At 40.1% G+C, this 17,833-nt stretch overlaps 1 protein-coding gene across 1 annotated transcript in view; it reads left to right on the top strand.

The window, feature by feature from the left end:
• PAK3 (p21 (RAC1) activated kinase 3) overlaps window positions 1-17,833 on the top strand; it is a 114,237-nt gene that overhangs the window by 62,961 nt on the left and 33,443 nt on the right. Inside the window, exon 13 of the mRNA XM_040629053.1 lies at window positions 8,205-8,268. Within this exon, the coding sequence (XP_040484987.1) occupies window positions 8,205-8,268 (64 nt within the window). The remainder of the gene's footprint in view (window positions 1-8,204; window positions 8,269-17,833) is intronic.

The following is a 17,833-nucleotide window of genomic DNA, read 5'->3' as shown; positions in this document are numbered from 1 at the left end:
CACACAGTGTCGTTATTGTGTACACGCTTGTGCATACACACTCACTCCAGTTTCATGAAACAATCCTCTTTCAGTTAGCTTTTTTTTTTTAAGATTTTATTTATTTATTTGACAGAGAGAGAGAGACAGCCAGCGAGAGAGGGAACACAGGCAGGGGGAGTGGGAGAGGAAGAAGCAGGCTCCCAGCGGAGGAGCCTGACGTGGGGCTCGATCCCAGAACGCCGGGATCACGCCCTGAGCCGAAGGCAGACGCTTAACAACTGCGCCACCCAGGTGCCCCTCAGTTAGCTTTCTGGATCAAGGAGATTTAAGAAAAAGACATTGTCTGCTAAAAAGAGTCAAAGGTCTGTGAAGCGTAGTCATTAAACTCATACTACAGAAACATCTAACACATTTCTGGTTATCTTCGATCAGTGCCTCCAATCTCACTAACTCCTATTCATCCTTCAAAACCCAACTCAAAATTGCCTCCTCAGGACAGCCTTCTTTGCCTTTCCCAGTATGAGTTAAGGGCTCCTCTTCTTTACTGCCTTTGTGGCAGCAAATCCCACCATACTAGTCCTATCTCTTTAACATAGACTTGTGAGCTCCTCAAGGGAAGGGACTGTGTCTCCTTTTCTTATATGTCCAGCTCCTTAAAAAGTGCTTGGTACATAAAGGCACTTAACAGATGTTTTTTGAGTGAATGAATGAAAAAAACGAGCAAAAAAAAAAAAAGTGTACCTTGACGGAGTCCCTACTTGTCTGTTCTATGTAAGAATCTTTGGAGGAAACCATAGAAAAACAATTTCCTGCCATCAGGAAACTTACAATTTTATTTGGATGATAAGATTCAGTAATGTGATACAATTAGTTACTAGGTTATCTGGTTTCATGCAAATTTCCATCTCACCTCAGGAAAGGAAGAGAGCGGGTTCCAGCTAGAGGCCACAGGGAGGCTCTGCGTAGGTGGTTGTGGGGCCATCTTGCCCTCCAGGAACTACTTGGCAACATCCGGAGACATGTTTATAGTCACAGCACAGGGAGCGCTACTGGCCTCTAGTGGATAGGGGTTAGGGATGTTTCTAAAATCTCTGCAGTGCTAAGGACACCCCCCCAACTTTCCCCTCTGTGACAAAGAATTGGTATTTGGAAAGGCAAATGTTGGCAGTGAGCGTTTGGAACTGGAATCATTGGGAGTTCAGCCAACTGACTTTACTATACGTGATTAAATGTGCCTCTGGTGCTAATACCTACTATTTGCTGTAGTAACAGTAGTAATAATTCTCATCTATTGAGCACTCTCTGTGCTGGCCACTTTACATACATCATAAGGTTTAATTTTCATAATAATACTTTGGGGTAGATTTCAATATCCTCATTTTACAGATTGCTGAAAGTAAGCCTCAAAAAGCTAAAGCAACCAGGTCACCCAACTAATGAGCGGCAGAGCCCGACTTTGAACTCAACTCTGTTTGCCTTCAAAGGTGACACTATTTCTATTAACCCAATTTGCTTCTGCATATCCCAACTGTCTATATATGGAAAAGGGAAGGAAAAAGAAAGAAATGCCTGGATAATTCCAGTTCAATTATTCAGACAGCTACCTCAATTTTTTTCTTTATTTTATACATGTAGACATGACCTATGAGATTTTATTAGATTTTTTAAATCTGACAGCATCGCTTTCACCAAAAAAATGACTGTTATGGGTCTTTGTTTCAAATCTCAATCGATTTATTAGAATGCAAATGCATTTTTGGTTTTCTTATACTCCCCGACAGAGAGACAAGCATTCTTCTCTTGGGCCAAAATCTGGCTTTGCTTGCAGACTAATGGTGCGGGAGCTGTGGTTGCTCTCATTGCCTGTGTATTCCGCCCAGCCCCGAGCAACATGATGCAGAGGAGGAAACTGCCTTTGATTACATTTTTTAATGAAGAATTGGGTGTTTTCTTCTCTATTGGAGACTGCTTGGGCCTCAGGAGACTCATTTTTTCCTCTGGCCAGTGGGCCACCTATAACTGCCAGCCTGGCCTCAAGCTTCCAGATCTTGGCAGGGAGAACCTATAGAAAAATGGGGGAGTGCTTTTCATGAAGCGGGTCCAGGCTGAGCTATACTGCAGAGTCTGTAAAGTGGGTCTCTCCTGCTTCTGCTGCCCCTCTGGGCATGCACCCCCCGTGTGCCTCTCTCCCTGCCATGGCCTCGCTGTATAACTTCAGATGATTTATTTCACCCCTTTGAGCATCAGGGATAAGAATCATAACTGCATTTCAAGACTCTGTCTATAGGATGGATTTTACGTAGCTCAACCTATGACTAAGAGGACAAGTATTGGAGTCAGAAAGGCCCAGATTCAAATGACGAGCCCCTGCTTGTGTTACTTTGGGCCAGTGATTTAACTTTCCTTGACCTCTTTTTCCTCATCTAAAAAGAAAACTATGGAGATATTAATAGTTCCAACCTCAGAGCATAATAATAATTCAATGAGAATAGGGCATATAAGAACCTCAGCCACAGTCCCTGGTACACAGTAGGTGCTCAATAAATGGTAATTACTGTTTTATTACATAAGTATAAAACCTTAGTAAGATCATACACCAGGCCAGGCTTTGGAATGAATCATAAGGGAGTCTGAGTCATAGGCCCAGACTAGCTGTGTGTCCTTAGGGCAGTCACCCACTTCCTCTGAATTTCAGTTTCTTCATTTGAAAAATGGAGGTAATAGTAGTACCGATGTGATAGGGATTTGGTGAGGACTAAACGAGGTAAAGTATGTAAGACACGTAGCACCATAAGTAGTAGTATAAAATTATCATGTTATTTTTGCCAAACGAGAGCCACCATATTTTGCAACATAAAAAAGTGGGGGTCTTCCAGTGGGACAGAATGTTTGAAACCAGAAATGAGCCAAGACATATGATCGTTATACAGAAGTCATTGGGAGAATCAAGGCCCCTGTTGGAGCTTAGGGAAGGAGTAAAGGAGCCTGTGCTGAGAGGCGAAGGAGAGGAGGCTGGGAGCCAGAGAGGTTGAGGAAGAGCCTACAGCCCATACCAGAGCAGATCCCACCATAAGCATGGTGGGGGGGAGGGCAGCCATCTTCAGACTCAGGGATCCAGTTACTGTGAGGTGGGCTGTCCAGACCACAGAGCCGCCAGGCTATTCCTCTCCCACCCAGATGCTGATTGTGGGGGCCAGACCATGGGATCATTAATAGCTGAAATAAACAGATCATCTTTCAGTTTTATACAGACAGATAGCCTTGGTCTGGCTTGTTCATTGTGGTCTGTCTGAATCTGTTGGAAAATAAAGAAACCCCTACATTTTAGAGAAAATTTCCAAAAGGCGCTGTCAGCAAAATGGTACAAGGCAGGAAATTTGTCTTGGGCCCCATGATCACCTCCTCTTCTTGTCCCTCCCCTTCTCCAGCGTTCCCCACTCAAAACTCTTCTAATTTCCCCCTCGGATAGGACTAATATTAATTTAGAGAGTTATTTTGCTTTTTTTCTCAAGAATCAAAACCTCAGTGTGCTAAAAGAAATAATCTTTTTAATGGTCAGAGTTCAACTTAGCTTAATATGTAGGAAAATATCCTGATAGGCTTTTCTGCCACTGAAACCACATCATGAACCCTATTTTCAAATACTACTATTTAGTCATTTCTTAAATCCTTATACTTTCAAGTGAGTAATAGGCTTCTTATTTAAGAAATTGCACCGGTAGGAAAATTGTTTTGGTGCTGTTATTTCTTTTTTTTTTTTTGTCCTTTGATTTTGAGTTGCTGATTTTTGTCACTGTTTTCCCCTATTGTGTCACAGTGGGGTTTTTTTCCTTTCCGTAGTGTATTTTAGAAAAGCAGATTATAATGGCTCTGATGAAAGAGGTCACTTGAAAAGCTTGTTTTGTGATGGGGAATTGTAAACAAGACCTCCTGTGCACTTGCCTCACATCAGTAGATGGCAGCACACACTCTCCTGTGAAGGGTAGTGGGTGTGGAGACGCCATTTTATTTGAACAGCAGTTCAGTCCAGAGGCAGGGTCTCATCAAAATGGCTGTCTTTTGGTAATCCTCATGAAAGGATTTATTTCCAGGGTTTTTTTTAAACTCTGCATTCCAAGGAAATAAAGGTTGAGTAATTTACTACCATAAAACCTCATTAACTGAACCCTGCCAATTGAAATTGGTCATAATTCAGAAAGTGGCTTGGGCTGAAGCTTATTTGCTTTTGTTCAGTCTATGGAAAAGAGTTTGCTCAGCAACTTAATAGTATAACTTTTTTAGAAGACTATAAACTCCTTAATAAAACGATGGTTTCAAGTGACTTTAAAATTGTCATTTCGTTACCCAAAAAAGAAAGAAAGAAAGAAAAAAGTCCAGGCCCCTATCCATTAATAGCCGACTTGAATAAGGATAGTTCTCAGTGCTGTAGAAATCTGTAAGACAATTTGAAAGGTGAAGTGACAATTCAGAAATTGTCAAATTGGTGGCATTCCATAGATGTAACTCAAGTAAAATATGTTCTCCAACCCCTGTCTTAAAATATGGGGCATTTACAAGAGGAAATGCCTAATTTTATTTGAGTTCAATTCAACAGTCAGTTATTAACTAATGTATTTGTCACACAACATTGTTTGAGGAGGTGCTGAGGATACAGAAATGAATGAGAACTGAATCTTGTCCTTAAGTCATAGTTTATAAGGGGATATCAAATATATAGAGATGGATACATGGTATGTTAAGTATAGAGAAGCAGAGTAAGTGCAAAGGCAAGAGAGACAGAAAGAGAGAAGGTACAGTGGAATAGAGAAGGGGAATTATTAACTATTTGAAAAAATCAGGGAAGGCTTCCTAGAAGAGGCACCATTGAAGCAGAATTGAAGCATGAATAGGAACTTAAAAATTTAAGGACATTCCAGGCAAGAGAATAGCAAGTATAGAAGGTATGAAGGCATATGCCTGGGAATGCTAACTTATTCAATGTCACTTGAATATAAAATTGGTGGTAGGTAGAGGGATCGGAGTCTTAAGAGAGGAAGCTCAACCGTCAAGCAAGAGCTGATCATGAGCTGCAGTTTGTTATGGTCAAAGCAACGAGGGTCGAGTGGGGAAGTGGTGGAGAGATGGAGAATGAAGCAAGAGTCAGATATGAAGAGCCTTGCACTCCCTGCCAAGGAGTTTTGAGCTTGACCTTGTAGGCATTGGGGGAGCTCCGAGGACTCCTGAACCAGGGAATCACATGATCGGGTTCACACTTAGAGCATCCTGCCAGAGAGAGGTGTCGAGCCTGGACTGGAATGTGAAGAAGGTGGCAGTTGGGAGTGCAGTTAGGAGGCCGTTGGAATAGCCGAGACAAAAAAATGGGACAGATTGACAAAGTCTCCAGGAGGTAAACAGATACAGGCTCAGGACTTGGGGGACAGCTGCCTGGGGGTAGTGAAGGTGAGGGATGAGTCAGAGCTGACTCCCAGATTTTTGACTCGGGCTACTGAGTAGACAGACGGTAGTTCCATAGACTGAGATTGGAAATGCAAAAGAAAAAGAATGATAACAACTCACATATTGTATACGTCTTATTTAACTTCACTGAAACATGGACTTCTGTTATAAAAAACAAACCACCACCCCCAACAGCAACAACAAATCTAACAACTTGGTGAACGGTCCAGGACTGAAACATTTTTTTTCAAGGTATACCATCTATTGGTAGGTCTGAATTAACACCAAGTATTGTTTGCAGCACACAGTTTAGCACTCAAATACATACTTTCTTGTCCTCATTCATTTGGTCAACAGATATCTGTTCAGTGATGGACATTGTTCTAGGCACTGAAGTTACAGGGATGAAAAGACAAGGTTCCTGCTCTCAAGAAGAAACATGGGAATCTCATTAGAGGATCAGAGAAGAATTTGCAAAGTAGGATGACTTGAGATAATGTTTAAATAATAGGAATTCATGGGTTAGGTAGGAAAGGGAAAAGGGGAGCATCTGCAAAAACCTTGGATAATGATAGCATTACTAGGATTTAAAGTAGGAGGGATGGAGAGTAGAGGAATTATATGAGATTAGTCTAGTTAGGCAGGAGTTGGTTAGTACTAGATGGTAAAGAGCCCTCTATGCCAGACTAAGAGATTTGGGCTTGATTATGTAGCAAGGAGGAAATTTTGAGGAGTCATAAGGAAGAGTGAAATCATTCTGAAGAAAGACATCTGTACATGTCTGTACAGGACAGTCTTGGTTTGTGAATTATATAGTTGCCCTATTCCAGAAGCGTTAACGGAAGATAGAGAAGGTAGAGTGCCGAAGTAAGTGATGAATTTTTTGGACAGGAGATATTAAAGGCCTGAACAATGGCACTGGCCATGGGCATGAAGAGGAGGGAATGAATTAGATTGACCGTTAGGAGGTAGAATCTAGACCTTCTCTTGATTAGTTCATGCTATAAATCTTATCCTACTGACTCTACACTTCTTTGGAACAGGGGCCATGATAGGAAAATATAACTCAAAGATAATGATACTGATATGTTTGCTCAAAAAAAGGGGGGGGGAGAGCCAGAGGCATCCAAATAAATGATTCCCTTTGAGGTAGTCCACTTGAGAATCTAAACCTATATTCCCATGATGCTGCTATGGCCCAGAATTTTTCTCCACCTATTCGAGTGCTGCACTGAAGAGTCAATGGCACTTCTTTTAGATTTGTTCTGAGTGGTGTATTCATCCTCTGAAAACTGGATTTGATATTTTGAAATAACAAAACCAATATTTGTTTCCCAGAGCCAAAGAGGATAAATTAATGTTTTTCTTGCGTGGTTTATAAACTTACTCTACAATGTTTGGAACGGTCTATAGAAACACAGAGTAGATTTGTGGTTGCCTGGGGGTGGGTTGGGAAGCCAGGGGAGGGGGTGGATGAAGAGTGACTGAGAACAGGTACAAGGTTTCTTTCTGGGATGACCAAAACATCCTAAAATGAGATCATGGTGAAATTTAATAAATGTGCACACCTCAAAAAATTTACGAAAAACCTTTGAATTGCTCTTAATTTTTTTCCTTAAAAAGAAAAAATCCAGCACTGCTTTGCTGCATCCCATGTAATTTGATAGGTTGTGTTTAGTTTTCATTTAGTTCAAACTATTTTTAAATTTCTCTTGAGGTATCTTCTTTTGCACATGTCTTATTTAAATATCTTGGGATTCTCCAGTCATCTTTCTGTTATTGATTTTTAGTTTGTATCCATTATGATTAGAAAAGGCATTTTGTATGATTTCAATCTCGTAAAATTTGCAAAGGCTTGTTTTGCTACCTAACATGTGGTCTATCCTGGAGAATGTTCCGTGTGCACTTGAGAAAAATGTGTATTCTTCAGTTGTTGGGTGAAGAGTTCCGCAAATGTGTTAGCTCCAATGGATCCATAGTGTTGTTCACGTCCTCCGTTTCCTTGATGATCTTCTCCCTGGTTGTTCAACCCATTATTGAAAGCAAGTTATTAACTAAAGTCTCCGACCTTTACTGTGTTGCTGTCGATAGCTCCCTTCACTATTGTTAGTGTTTGCTTCCTATATTTGGGAGCACTGATGAACTGTACCCTTCAAATGAGTGAACTTTAGGTATGGAAATCATATTCCAATAAAGTTTTTACAAAATATGTGGTGTGCAGGTAGGGTCCTGGGTTTGGGGGATGAAGGTTTTCAGAAAGCATGAGTCTCATTGCTTTATGAGTCAACTTTGTTCTTTATTAGACCCCATCACCCTTAACACAGTACTGGGTACATAGTAATTGCTCAAGAGATGTTTGTCCCTCAGAGCTGTAGGTAGTGTAGCGCTCAATTTCTCTCCGATTCAGACAAGATAGTGATTTTATTAAATAGTTCATACAAGTTCTTAGATGTTTTTATCTCCTGATCTACAGTATCCTTTTATGGGAACTTTTTATAAATGTTGAGTTGTGTCCAGTCCTTTTGGTTTCCCAAACATCATCAATTTTGAATATAAAAGCAGCATGGGTTATTACTATGACTTTAATTAATATATTACTGTTTGTTACTTTAATAAAATGTATTATTAGCCATGTAAGAAATTTCATGGGAATATTGCTCGAATGTTTTATTTGTCATTGACTCTGGCATTGTAATTTTTAGTATTAAATACAGGGAAATCAACCAATTGATTTAAATCAATCTCTCTCTCTCTCTTTCTTCCTCTCCCCCCGCCCCCAAACTCAGGAAGCATTGTGAGTGTCGGTGACCCAAAGAAAAAATACACAAGATTTGAAAAAATAGGTCAAGGGTAAGTGTTATTATTTAAAATATCAAAAGATAAGCACCAGAGATATACATTCAGATTCAATAACATGTTCTGCATTCTCAATATTGGCCATTCTGGCTGACAGCCTGACTGTTAATTAATCTGGCAACACATCCTGCTGGAATCTGCACTAATTTCGGGCCGAGAGTGAATTGTTTCGGGACATTTGAACCCCATATAGTTAGAAGATTCAAACTGATTTCTCTGGAAAAGCAGTAGAGTTATAGAAACCTGACTTGTATGAAAACCCCTTTTACCCCTGTCCCGCCCACATCTGTATGGATGTTAGGCTTCAGATCCAGTTTCGTTGTCAAACTATAGTGACAAGAGTTGGGGCAGGGGAAGTCCTTACCTAATAGTCCAGAGGCAGGCGGAGTTGACTCTTCAAGTAAGGAGGAAACAGGTCAATAATCCCTAAAGGAGATGGAGTACATCATTTTCACTTAGCACGCTTGTTAAGAATAAAGATCCCCAGGCCCGGCTGCCAGAGATTTGATTCAGAAGTCTGGGGTGGGGCCCCGGAATCTGAACTTCGGGAAAGTTGCTCAGAAAATCCTGATCCTCGGCTAGACGAGGGAACCACAGGGCCGGATCATTCACGAGAGCTAAAGGTGGGACTCATCTGTTCTCTAAGTCAACTGTAAGTAGGCATGTTCTTCAGATCTCAGTGTGAAACTGAAAGTGGGCTACAGTGTTTGAAACAGGGAAAGCTTTTGTTTAAAATCAAATGAAGTGCTCTTAAGAGGCGTCCTTAAATGGGGAAGGAGACAAGATATTTAGATGTATCAACTACTGTACACCGGGAACCAAGATGGTACCCCAGAGGTCTCCTGGCTGAGAAGGAAGGGATACGGCTAATGTGCCTATGGAATTAAGCTAGCGCTTCAGCCAGTGGAGTCTATTTTCAGATAAGGGAATGGACAATTTCTTCTTCGGGTACTTCACTGCTTTTCCTTGGATTCTTAGGTTCAGAAAATTGTATGTTCTACATAAGCTTGACAATTTTTCATGATTTTTATATTTTCTTTCTTTCTTCCCTCTAGCTTTTGTACTAAAGTTTCTTTTGAAATTGCTGACTTATCTCAGAAAATAAGGGAAAAGCATTCATTAGATATTTTGGCTAGGGGTTAAGAATCTTGGGGCACTTGTGGGGAATGTGCCTGGTTTCTTTCTTATGGTAAGAAAACCAGAAGAGGGAGGCAGAAACTCAGGGAGAAATAGATGGCCAAGTTTCTTCTTCCAGTGGAAACCATAATGCTGCTGCATTTGAACTTTCTAGGGGGTAAAATACACCTATTTCTGCTTTTGCTTCTTTCTTTGTCATTTGATATCACTGGTATTCTTACTTGCTCATGGACAAAAAAAAAAGAGTTTTATAGTCTCTAGGGACCCCTGTCACTAACCAGTCAAATAGTATTTCTGCCGATTGCTCTAGACAGGTGCTATCTAAACAGAACTTTCTGTGATGATGGAGATGTTCTCTATTTGTGCTGTCCTATACAGTAGCCAGTAGCACGTGTGGCTATGGAGCCCTTGAACCGTGTCTAATGCAAATGAGAAGCTGTATGTATTTAAATCAATTTATTTGTTTATCACACATTTATTGAGAGCCAGCTGTGTGCCAGGTACTTTTCTAAGGGCTGGAGAAACAGAGATAGGTAATGATGTGGGCCCTCAAAGAACTTAGAGTCTATCGTGGTAAACGCTTGACAGAGGGATACATTAGGGTACAAGGAACACATTGAGACAAGTCTCCCACACCTGAGTGCAGGCCAGGGCTGGCTTCTATAGCCATTATTTTTTTTTAAAGATTTTATTTATTTATTTGACAGAGATAGAGACAGCCAGCGAGAGAGGGAACACAGCAGGGGGAGTGGGAGAGGAAGAAGCAGGCTCATAGCGGAGGAGCCCGATGTGGGGCTTGATCCCAGAACGCCGGGATCACGCCCTGAGCCGAAGGCAGACGCTTAACTGCTGTGCCACCCAGTTGCCCCTCTATAGCCATTATTTTGCACCTGGAATTTCCTGTCTTAACTTCTGGTGGACCCGTTGTTTTGCTTAAGTAAGGAAACCATACCTTCTCCAGTCCATATACACATATACACCTCAACTCGCTTTCTTAATGCCTAAAAGGTAAACACCCCAAGACCAGTCAAAACAACACAGTATTCAGGGAGCTTAGAAAGCAAAAGTGGGGGGCGCCTGGGTGGCACAGCGGTTAAGCGTCTGCCTTCGGCTCAGGGCGTGATCCCGGCGTTCTGGGATCGAGCCCCACATCAGGCTCCTCTGCTGGGAGCCTGCTTCTTCCTCTCCCACTCCCCCTGCTTGTGTTCCCTCTCTCGCTGGCTGTCTCTATCTCTGTCGAATAAATAAAATCTTTAAAAAAAAAAAAAAAAAAAGAAAGCAAAAGTGGCCTTTTAGATTGTATTGTAATCTGGTTGGGTTTTTGGTGGAGCTGATAATAGGAATGGATACACAATCCAGAGAAGCTGCCTTTCACATCGTTGTTGTCCAATATGGTAACCGTGTGACCACTGAGCGCTTGAGGCGTGGCTAGTCCAAACAGAGATATGCTACAAGTATAAAATATGCACTGATTTCAAAAACTTAGGAGGAAAAAATGATGCAAAATATCTCATTAATAAATTATGTATTGGTTACATGTGGAAGTGGTATTTTATATGTATTGTGTTAAATACAATGTATTATTAAAATGAATTTTATCTTTTAGTCTTTTTAGAAAATAGCTAAATTAGTAGAAAACAGCCCTATTAAAATAGGGCTCACCTTATATTTCTAATGGGCAGCACTGCCTAGTTGTAGGTCTAAATGGGAGCTACTTGTTTATTTTTTTCAAAAAAGTAGGTTTGTTTCAAGAGTTGTTTTTTGGGGACTGGGAAGTGGAAGATGTTATAATTTTGTTTTGATTGTTCTTTCCCACCAAGACCCAACTGAGCCAAAAATAGCATTAAATTTAAAAAAGAAAAAAGTAAGAGATGGTTTCAAATATCTCCCAGATACGAGGTAATGAAGCAAGACTGATTTCTCCAAGAACAAAGATTAGGCCGCCAAGCAACTTTGCATACCAGAGAGGTTTCCCCTCCTAGTTATTTATGCCTCTGACCTCTGAAGGTGCAAAAGGAAAGTTCTGTATTTCTGCACAACTCTAAAACCTTTATAATCTAAATTGAAAAGTCAAAGAAGAAATCCTGCCTGCCACTGCGGAAAGATCTGTTTTAAATTCCCAGCTAGTTCATCATTTTAAAGAATGTTGAAACCAGTAGGTAGTTCACTCATATGCCCAATTCAACTTTTAAATAAGTCCTTAAGAGGGCAGGGAGTCTTATTTTATTCCTCCCTTTGTCTCCTTTGGTATCTAGCACAGGGCTTTCATACTTAGTAGCCCCCTCTCCAAAAAACAAAGGAAACAATTTTGTACGATTTCGGTCAACAGCAAGCGTTTACTTGGCCAAGGTCAAAGGCTTACAGAGCTTCTCCTGTCTGCCTCTCCCATCTTTCTGGATCTGTTTCTGTCTCAGTAAATATTTGTGAAACAAACAAGAAAATGTCTTTCTAGCTCTCCTTTTCCTCTGTCCTGTCTTTTCATGTGCATATACCTGTCTATATTGCTCTTTCTGTCCTATTTCCCTATCTCCCTCTCTCTTTCTCTCTCTCTCTGTCTCAGTGTGTCTTCATCTCTTTGTTCTTGTAACTTGATCTGATTCCTTATCTTTTGGGTATTTGTGTGTGCTGCATGGCTGTCTTTTTCATTCGTGTTGACTTCACCTTTCACTGCCCATTTTCACACACACGTTCAACCCAAATGGTCATAATATAAAATCAAGATGCACTTCTAAAGAGCTTTTAAGATATAATCCAGTAACTGAAATCTACTTATTCACTGTGATTTTTGCTTGTATTTAATTTACTAATTTTGCTTTGGCGTTTTTAGTAGATTTTTGCTCTCTGTTCTTAAGTTCTAGAGTGAGCAAAATATTGATTTATTTCTCTCTAGACCAAAAAAACGAAAACCACTTAAATTAATTTTCCTTTTACTTAAATTGCTCTCAATGGATTTTTCCATGAATTACTGGCCTAAGTTAGACAAACTCGTCTCTGCTCTCAGTGTATAGAGTTTGTATTTTCTTTTCATTAAGTCTGGGTGTTTTTTATTGTTTTGCTTTACCTATTATGATGGTGAAATTCACACCCGTGTCTGTAATCATTTGGCGCTAGGAATAATCAGCCCCGTATTCCATTTTCAGCTTCAGGGAACACTGCAGCTTACTCTTGGGAGCCGGATTTGAGAAGAACCTCTCCATTAATCACACTCATCTACTTGGAAAACTAAATTTTTCCAGTATGGGTTTCTGCCATCCCAGCATTCAGGCCCAGGGCCAGAGAATTGGCCTCCATCTTCCATAAATCAAGTTCAGAATTGCATGTCTAATCATTTGAGGCCATAGCTGAGAGTCGAAGCCTAAAAATGACATTATTTCACCAGATTTCTGTGAAAAGGCTTCTATAATTGGCCACCAAATCTAGATATTTTGAGCAGATGTATGTAAAGTTTAAAAAAAGAAAAGGAAGAAAGAAAAAAGGCCTGGCATCTTCCAAATTATCATTAACAACATGAGTTTGTCAGAAATCTATCTGACAAAGGCTGTGTAATTCTCACAGAAGCAGTAGTCGTGTGATTGCAGAGGGCTGAGTTTACTAACGTCGGCAGCTGGCCTCACAGATTTCTCATTAATATATGTGAATTCATTTTTAAGGTCTTTTCTTACATGAGAATGCAGTGAAAAACAGACCCCTTTTCTCTTTCGCTTCCATGTTTGCTCTCTCTTCAACATTGTAATAGACAAATATTTTTGAGGATGCAACTCAAACCGGAGACGGTTTGGATCCAGTTGAATGAGTGACTTGTTTAATTCGAATGCACTTAACATAACATCGCAGTTAAGAACCAGGTTTGGAGAGTCACAGCGACCTCTAGGCTCACTGTCTTTCGGAACATCCAAAAGGGAGGGAAAGAAAGTTGTATCAAGAAATAAGCAGGGACCCCCCTCCCTCCCAAACACATGGACTTTAATTAATTTCTTAGAGTGTCCATTTTCTCGTCCATAGTAAGCAGAAGATACATACCTCATCAGGTTGGAGGAAGTGAAGGAAGAGGGGAAGCATTTCAAGTGCTTAGCACAACATGGCTAAGGGCTCAGTAAATGCTAGGTATCATTAGAGGTGAAAGACACCCACAGTTACTATTCTAGAGAGCAGAAGAGGGCAGGTACCATCACATAATTACAAAGAGCGTGGGGACGGAGAGGAGGGACAGATCATTCATAGCCAGGGAGAGGGTATGATGAAGAATCCTTAGGGAAGGGTGCATTTGAATCGTGACTTGAGAAAGTGTACGATATAACACGTGGTGATTATGGGCAGTTTCGCTGGAAAGAAACCAAAGGAACACTGGCTTCAGACTCTAGGTTGTATTCGCTTTGGTATCCCTAGGGCCCTCAACAGTGTCTGGCATAAAGGAAATTCTTAGCAACTATTTGATGAATGCGTATCAGAAAGACCAGAAGAGGGGCGCCTGGGTGGAACAGCGGTTAAGCGTCTGCCTTCGGCTCAGGGTGTGATCCCAGCGTTCTGGGTTCGAGCCCCACATCAGGCTCCTCTGCTATGAGCCTGCTTCTTCCTCTCCCACTCCCCCTGCTTGTGTTCCCTCTCTCGCTGGCTGTCTCTATCTCCGTTAAATAAATAAATAAAATCTTTAAAAAAAAAAAAAAAAAAAGAAAGACCAGAAGAGGGAAATCAGCCGTACCAGTCTCATGGACAGTCAAACCTCCAGTCTGGCAGGGGACTTAACAGGAAATAATGCTAAAAAAGACCTGTTGGGACTGTGTCATGAAACAGAGAGAGATACAAGCTGCACTGTAATTTTTATTTCTTTGATTTTTTTAAAGTAGTTAATACTTGGGCATGGTGTAGTGACACTCAGGCGGGTCACAGGATAGACAGTGAAAAGTAAATGTACCTCCAAGCCTTGTGCCTTAGCCTCCTTGTTATCTTGTACAAAGGAAAGCTCCAGAAAAGATTTGTTACTGGTTTCTTAGATTAAATTTTCACAGGTTCTCCGTGCACTCAGGCACACACGCACGCACCCACACGCACGCACGCACCCACACACGCCACGTATGCGCGAATGTAACGTCACACAATGGCGTAATTTTTATAAAAAAGGTTTTTGACTTATCTGAAAATGTAAACTGTTAGATATACAAATGGTGAATGTCTATTTCTGATATTTATCTTGTTAATCACTCTCATTTACATATTTAAAACCACACATTATATAATGTGTGCATTGGGAGAGTTTTTCTACTCTTACGTTTCATGAGGAGTATAATTCAAAATCTTCCTATGCATCTTTAATATCATTGTTTTTGTAATCATTAGAGCCCCGTTTTGAATCACCCAGTAGTTATCCAAGTACATCATCTGAATTTCATCTAACATCTTTGGATATAATATTTTTGAATCCATATACTATTCTTTCCCTGGATATTTTATTTCTGGTTGCAGTTACCCATTCCTATAACATTAAGATGATTGCTTTTTGGATCTGTTTTGTAGGTGTATATTTATATCTTCACAACATAACTCTCTCCTCTACCACGTTTTACAATTTCTATTACAAATTTTCAAACATACACAAGAGTAGAGGGAATAATACAGAAATGTGCATATTCTCATTGCCCCGGTTCAACATTGATCAATATTTTAATATAATCACAATACCATAATAACACCTACAAAAATTCAACAATGGCTTGATATCATCTATTATCAGAGTTCCCCAGTTGTCTCAAAAATGCAGTTTTTATAGTTGATTCCTTCCAATCAGCATCCAAAGAAGATCCACATAGGACATTCGGTCGTGTCTCTTAAATCTCTGTACTCTAAAGCAGTCCCCCTTCTTTTTCCACTACCATTGACTTATTGAAGAAACTAGTCATTGTCTTGTAGAATGTACCACTTTCTGGATTTGTCTGTTAGTTTCATTTGATGTCATTTAAGTTGCTGCTCTATTCCCTGTATTTCCTATAAATGGAAGTTGGTTCTAAGAGCTTAATAGGATTCAGGTGCAAATTTTGGCACGATTTCTTCATATGTGTATTTCATATTACATCAGAAGGCACACAGTGTCTGATCATCCCTTTGTTTAGTGCTGAGTAGATTGATCAGAAGGTTCAGGGGAGACTCCCTGTCCCCTCCAATGCAAAGTTCTTCATCAGCCTTTCATCTAATGGTTTCATCTATTGATGACTGTATTGCCCAAATCAATTATTAAATTAGGGATTACAAAATAGTGATTTTCTAAAACTTACCTTTTTTAAAATTACCTTCTGCACTTTATTAACTACAATGCTTTTATTGAAAAGAACTTTACCTCTCATCAGCCGAGTGTCTTTGGTTACCCTGAAATATAGTTCATACAGTCAAATCAAGATAAATGCTTAAGCTTATAATTGACCTTTTAAGTGTAAGGACTTGAAGCCCAAGTTACTTCCAAAAGTGTTCAATGAGGGGTGTTTTGGTTTTAAGTGGTCGAAAGGAGGCATTCTCTTTTATTAAAAAACTTGTTATAAGTTCACGGGGCTTTACATTTTCAATATGTTTCAATCAGTTGTATTCACTGTTATATTTGATGGTCGCACTATAATATCTTGGGCTTACGGTGCCCTTTTCACTGCATTAATTTCAAAAGTGACCTTTAAAAAGTTCATTTATGACATCTAACACTTGCAGTTCTGAACATACCTTCAGAAATAAGTTATTTACATCCTTTCCAATTCTGACAGGTAGTTTCTATGAGCATCCGGAACTGGCATTGATTGAGAATACTTCAACCTGTCTTTCCAAAACAGTACTTTATGGATAAAAATAAATGAATATGGAGAATTACCATATCGCATGAGCGATTTTATAAGAATTTGAATATAAGGCAATTCCCCTTTGTCCTGAGGAAGAAATTGGCAGGGGTGGGGGGACCGGGAGGAAGAATAGCTTACCTTGTATTTGGGCACATATGGTACATTTCTGTGTATGTGTGTATTTGTGTGTGTGTGTGTGTGTGTGTGTGTGTGTGTATCTGTTCGTGGCTCTATTTTTAACAGGAGTGGTAATATACTATAAATCTCCTATTTTGTTATTTGCCTATCTTAGAGATGATTCCATATCAGTACTGCATTCTTTTTAACAGATGCAGTGTTTTTTGTTTGTTAGTTTGGACGGACCATGATATATTTAATCAGGCCCCCATTGATAGACATTTAGTTTTTTCCAATATTTTGCTTGTATAAACAAAGCTTTAGTGAAGATCTTTACAAACAAGCCACTTCATACATATGCAAATTGATCATTAGTTTAAACTGCCCAAAGTGGAATTGTTACATGAAAGGATCTGTGCATTTTTAATGTCCAAGTTGCCCTCCATAGAGGTCATTCCACTTGACATTGCCCACGAACAACGTACGTCCGGGAGTGCCTGTTTGCCCACACCCTCACCGCCACAGCCGTCTTCATTTATTTGGGAATCTAGGAGTATATTAAAAACTCATCACCACACGGAGTTTCAGAAGGGAAAATGTTTAGGAAAGGAACTTTCAACAAGATATTATATGGCAAACAAAAGGCTCTCCTGAAGGATCCGTTGGTCAACATAGTCCACGTCTGTATTATGCCCAAGTACCTTGGTTGTATGCAGCAGCTCTTCGTAGATTAGACCAACCGCACGGCTTAATTTGTCAGAAAGTGACAATGGGAGCATTTCTTGAAACCGTTTTCCTCCTGCGCTTAAGGATAACACGTTTGGCCAAAGGCATTTTGTCTACCATCTGGATCTTTGCCAATCATATAATTCTGTGGAATGATGATACAATCAATCCATTCGTATTTGCAGGCAAACCTTGTTTTTTTTTGTTTGTTTGTTTGGTTGGTTGATTGGTTTTTTGGGATTTTTTTTGTTTTGTTTTTTTGTAAGCCTTCAGTCCCTGACCTCTAAATGAGTTTTAGTTTTCAGGCTTGAGAAAGAAAATCTATCCTGTTAGGTATTTTTCAGACTTCTCTTGGCTACTCAGTGAGGAGCCCTCTTCTTCTTACGTTGACATGAAGTTCCCATATTGAAGATGAATAGTTTTGAAACTTGTTTCTTAAAGGTCTCGATGAATAACAGCTTGTTTAGAGAACCCGACAAAGCAGTGTACAGCATGGAACTCGGGGATAAGTGCTGAGAATAAAACCTCTGACTCATTTCTCTTTGTTCAAGAAACTGGGCAAGAGCAGAAGTGGTGTCTTGTGTGCTTACAGCGCTGATTCTTCGGGTGGGACCACCCACCCCAAAAGTATTTGCCTCCTCATCAGATCTATTTTGGGCCATACAAGGTAGAGCACTCCTACAAGGCACTAAATAGATGTTGTCTGAGCTTTGTAATGGGCTTTGTGATGAAGGAGATTGGAAATACATTAGCATTTGTGAAGAACA

Source organism: Ursus maritimus (assembly GCF_017311325.1).
Source record: "Ursus maritimus isolate PB19 chromosome X unlocalized genomic scaffold, ASM1731132v1 scaffold_X1, whole genome shotgun sequence".
In the NCBI taxonomy this organism is placed as follows: domain Eukaryota; kingdom Metazoa; phylum Chordata; class Mammalia; order Carnivora; family Ursidae; genus Ursus; species Ursus maritimus.
The sequence above is the reverse complement of the archived record's forward strand: the minus strand, read 5'-3'. Positions and strand labels throughout refer to the sequence as shown.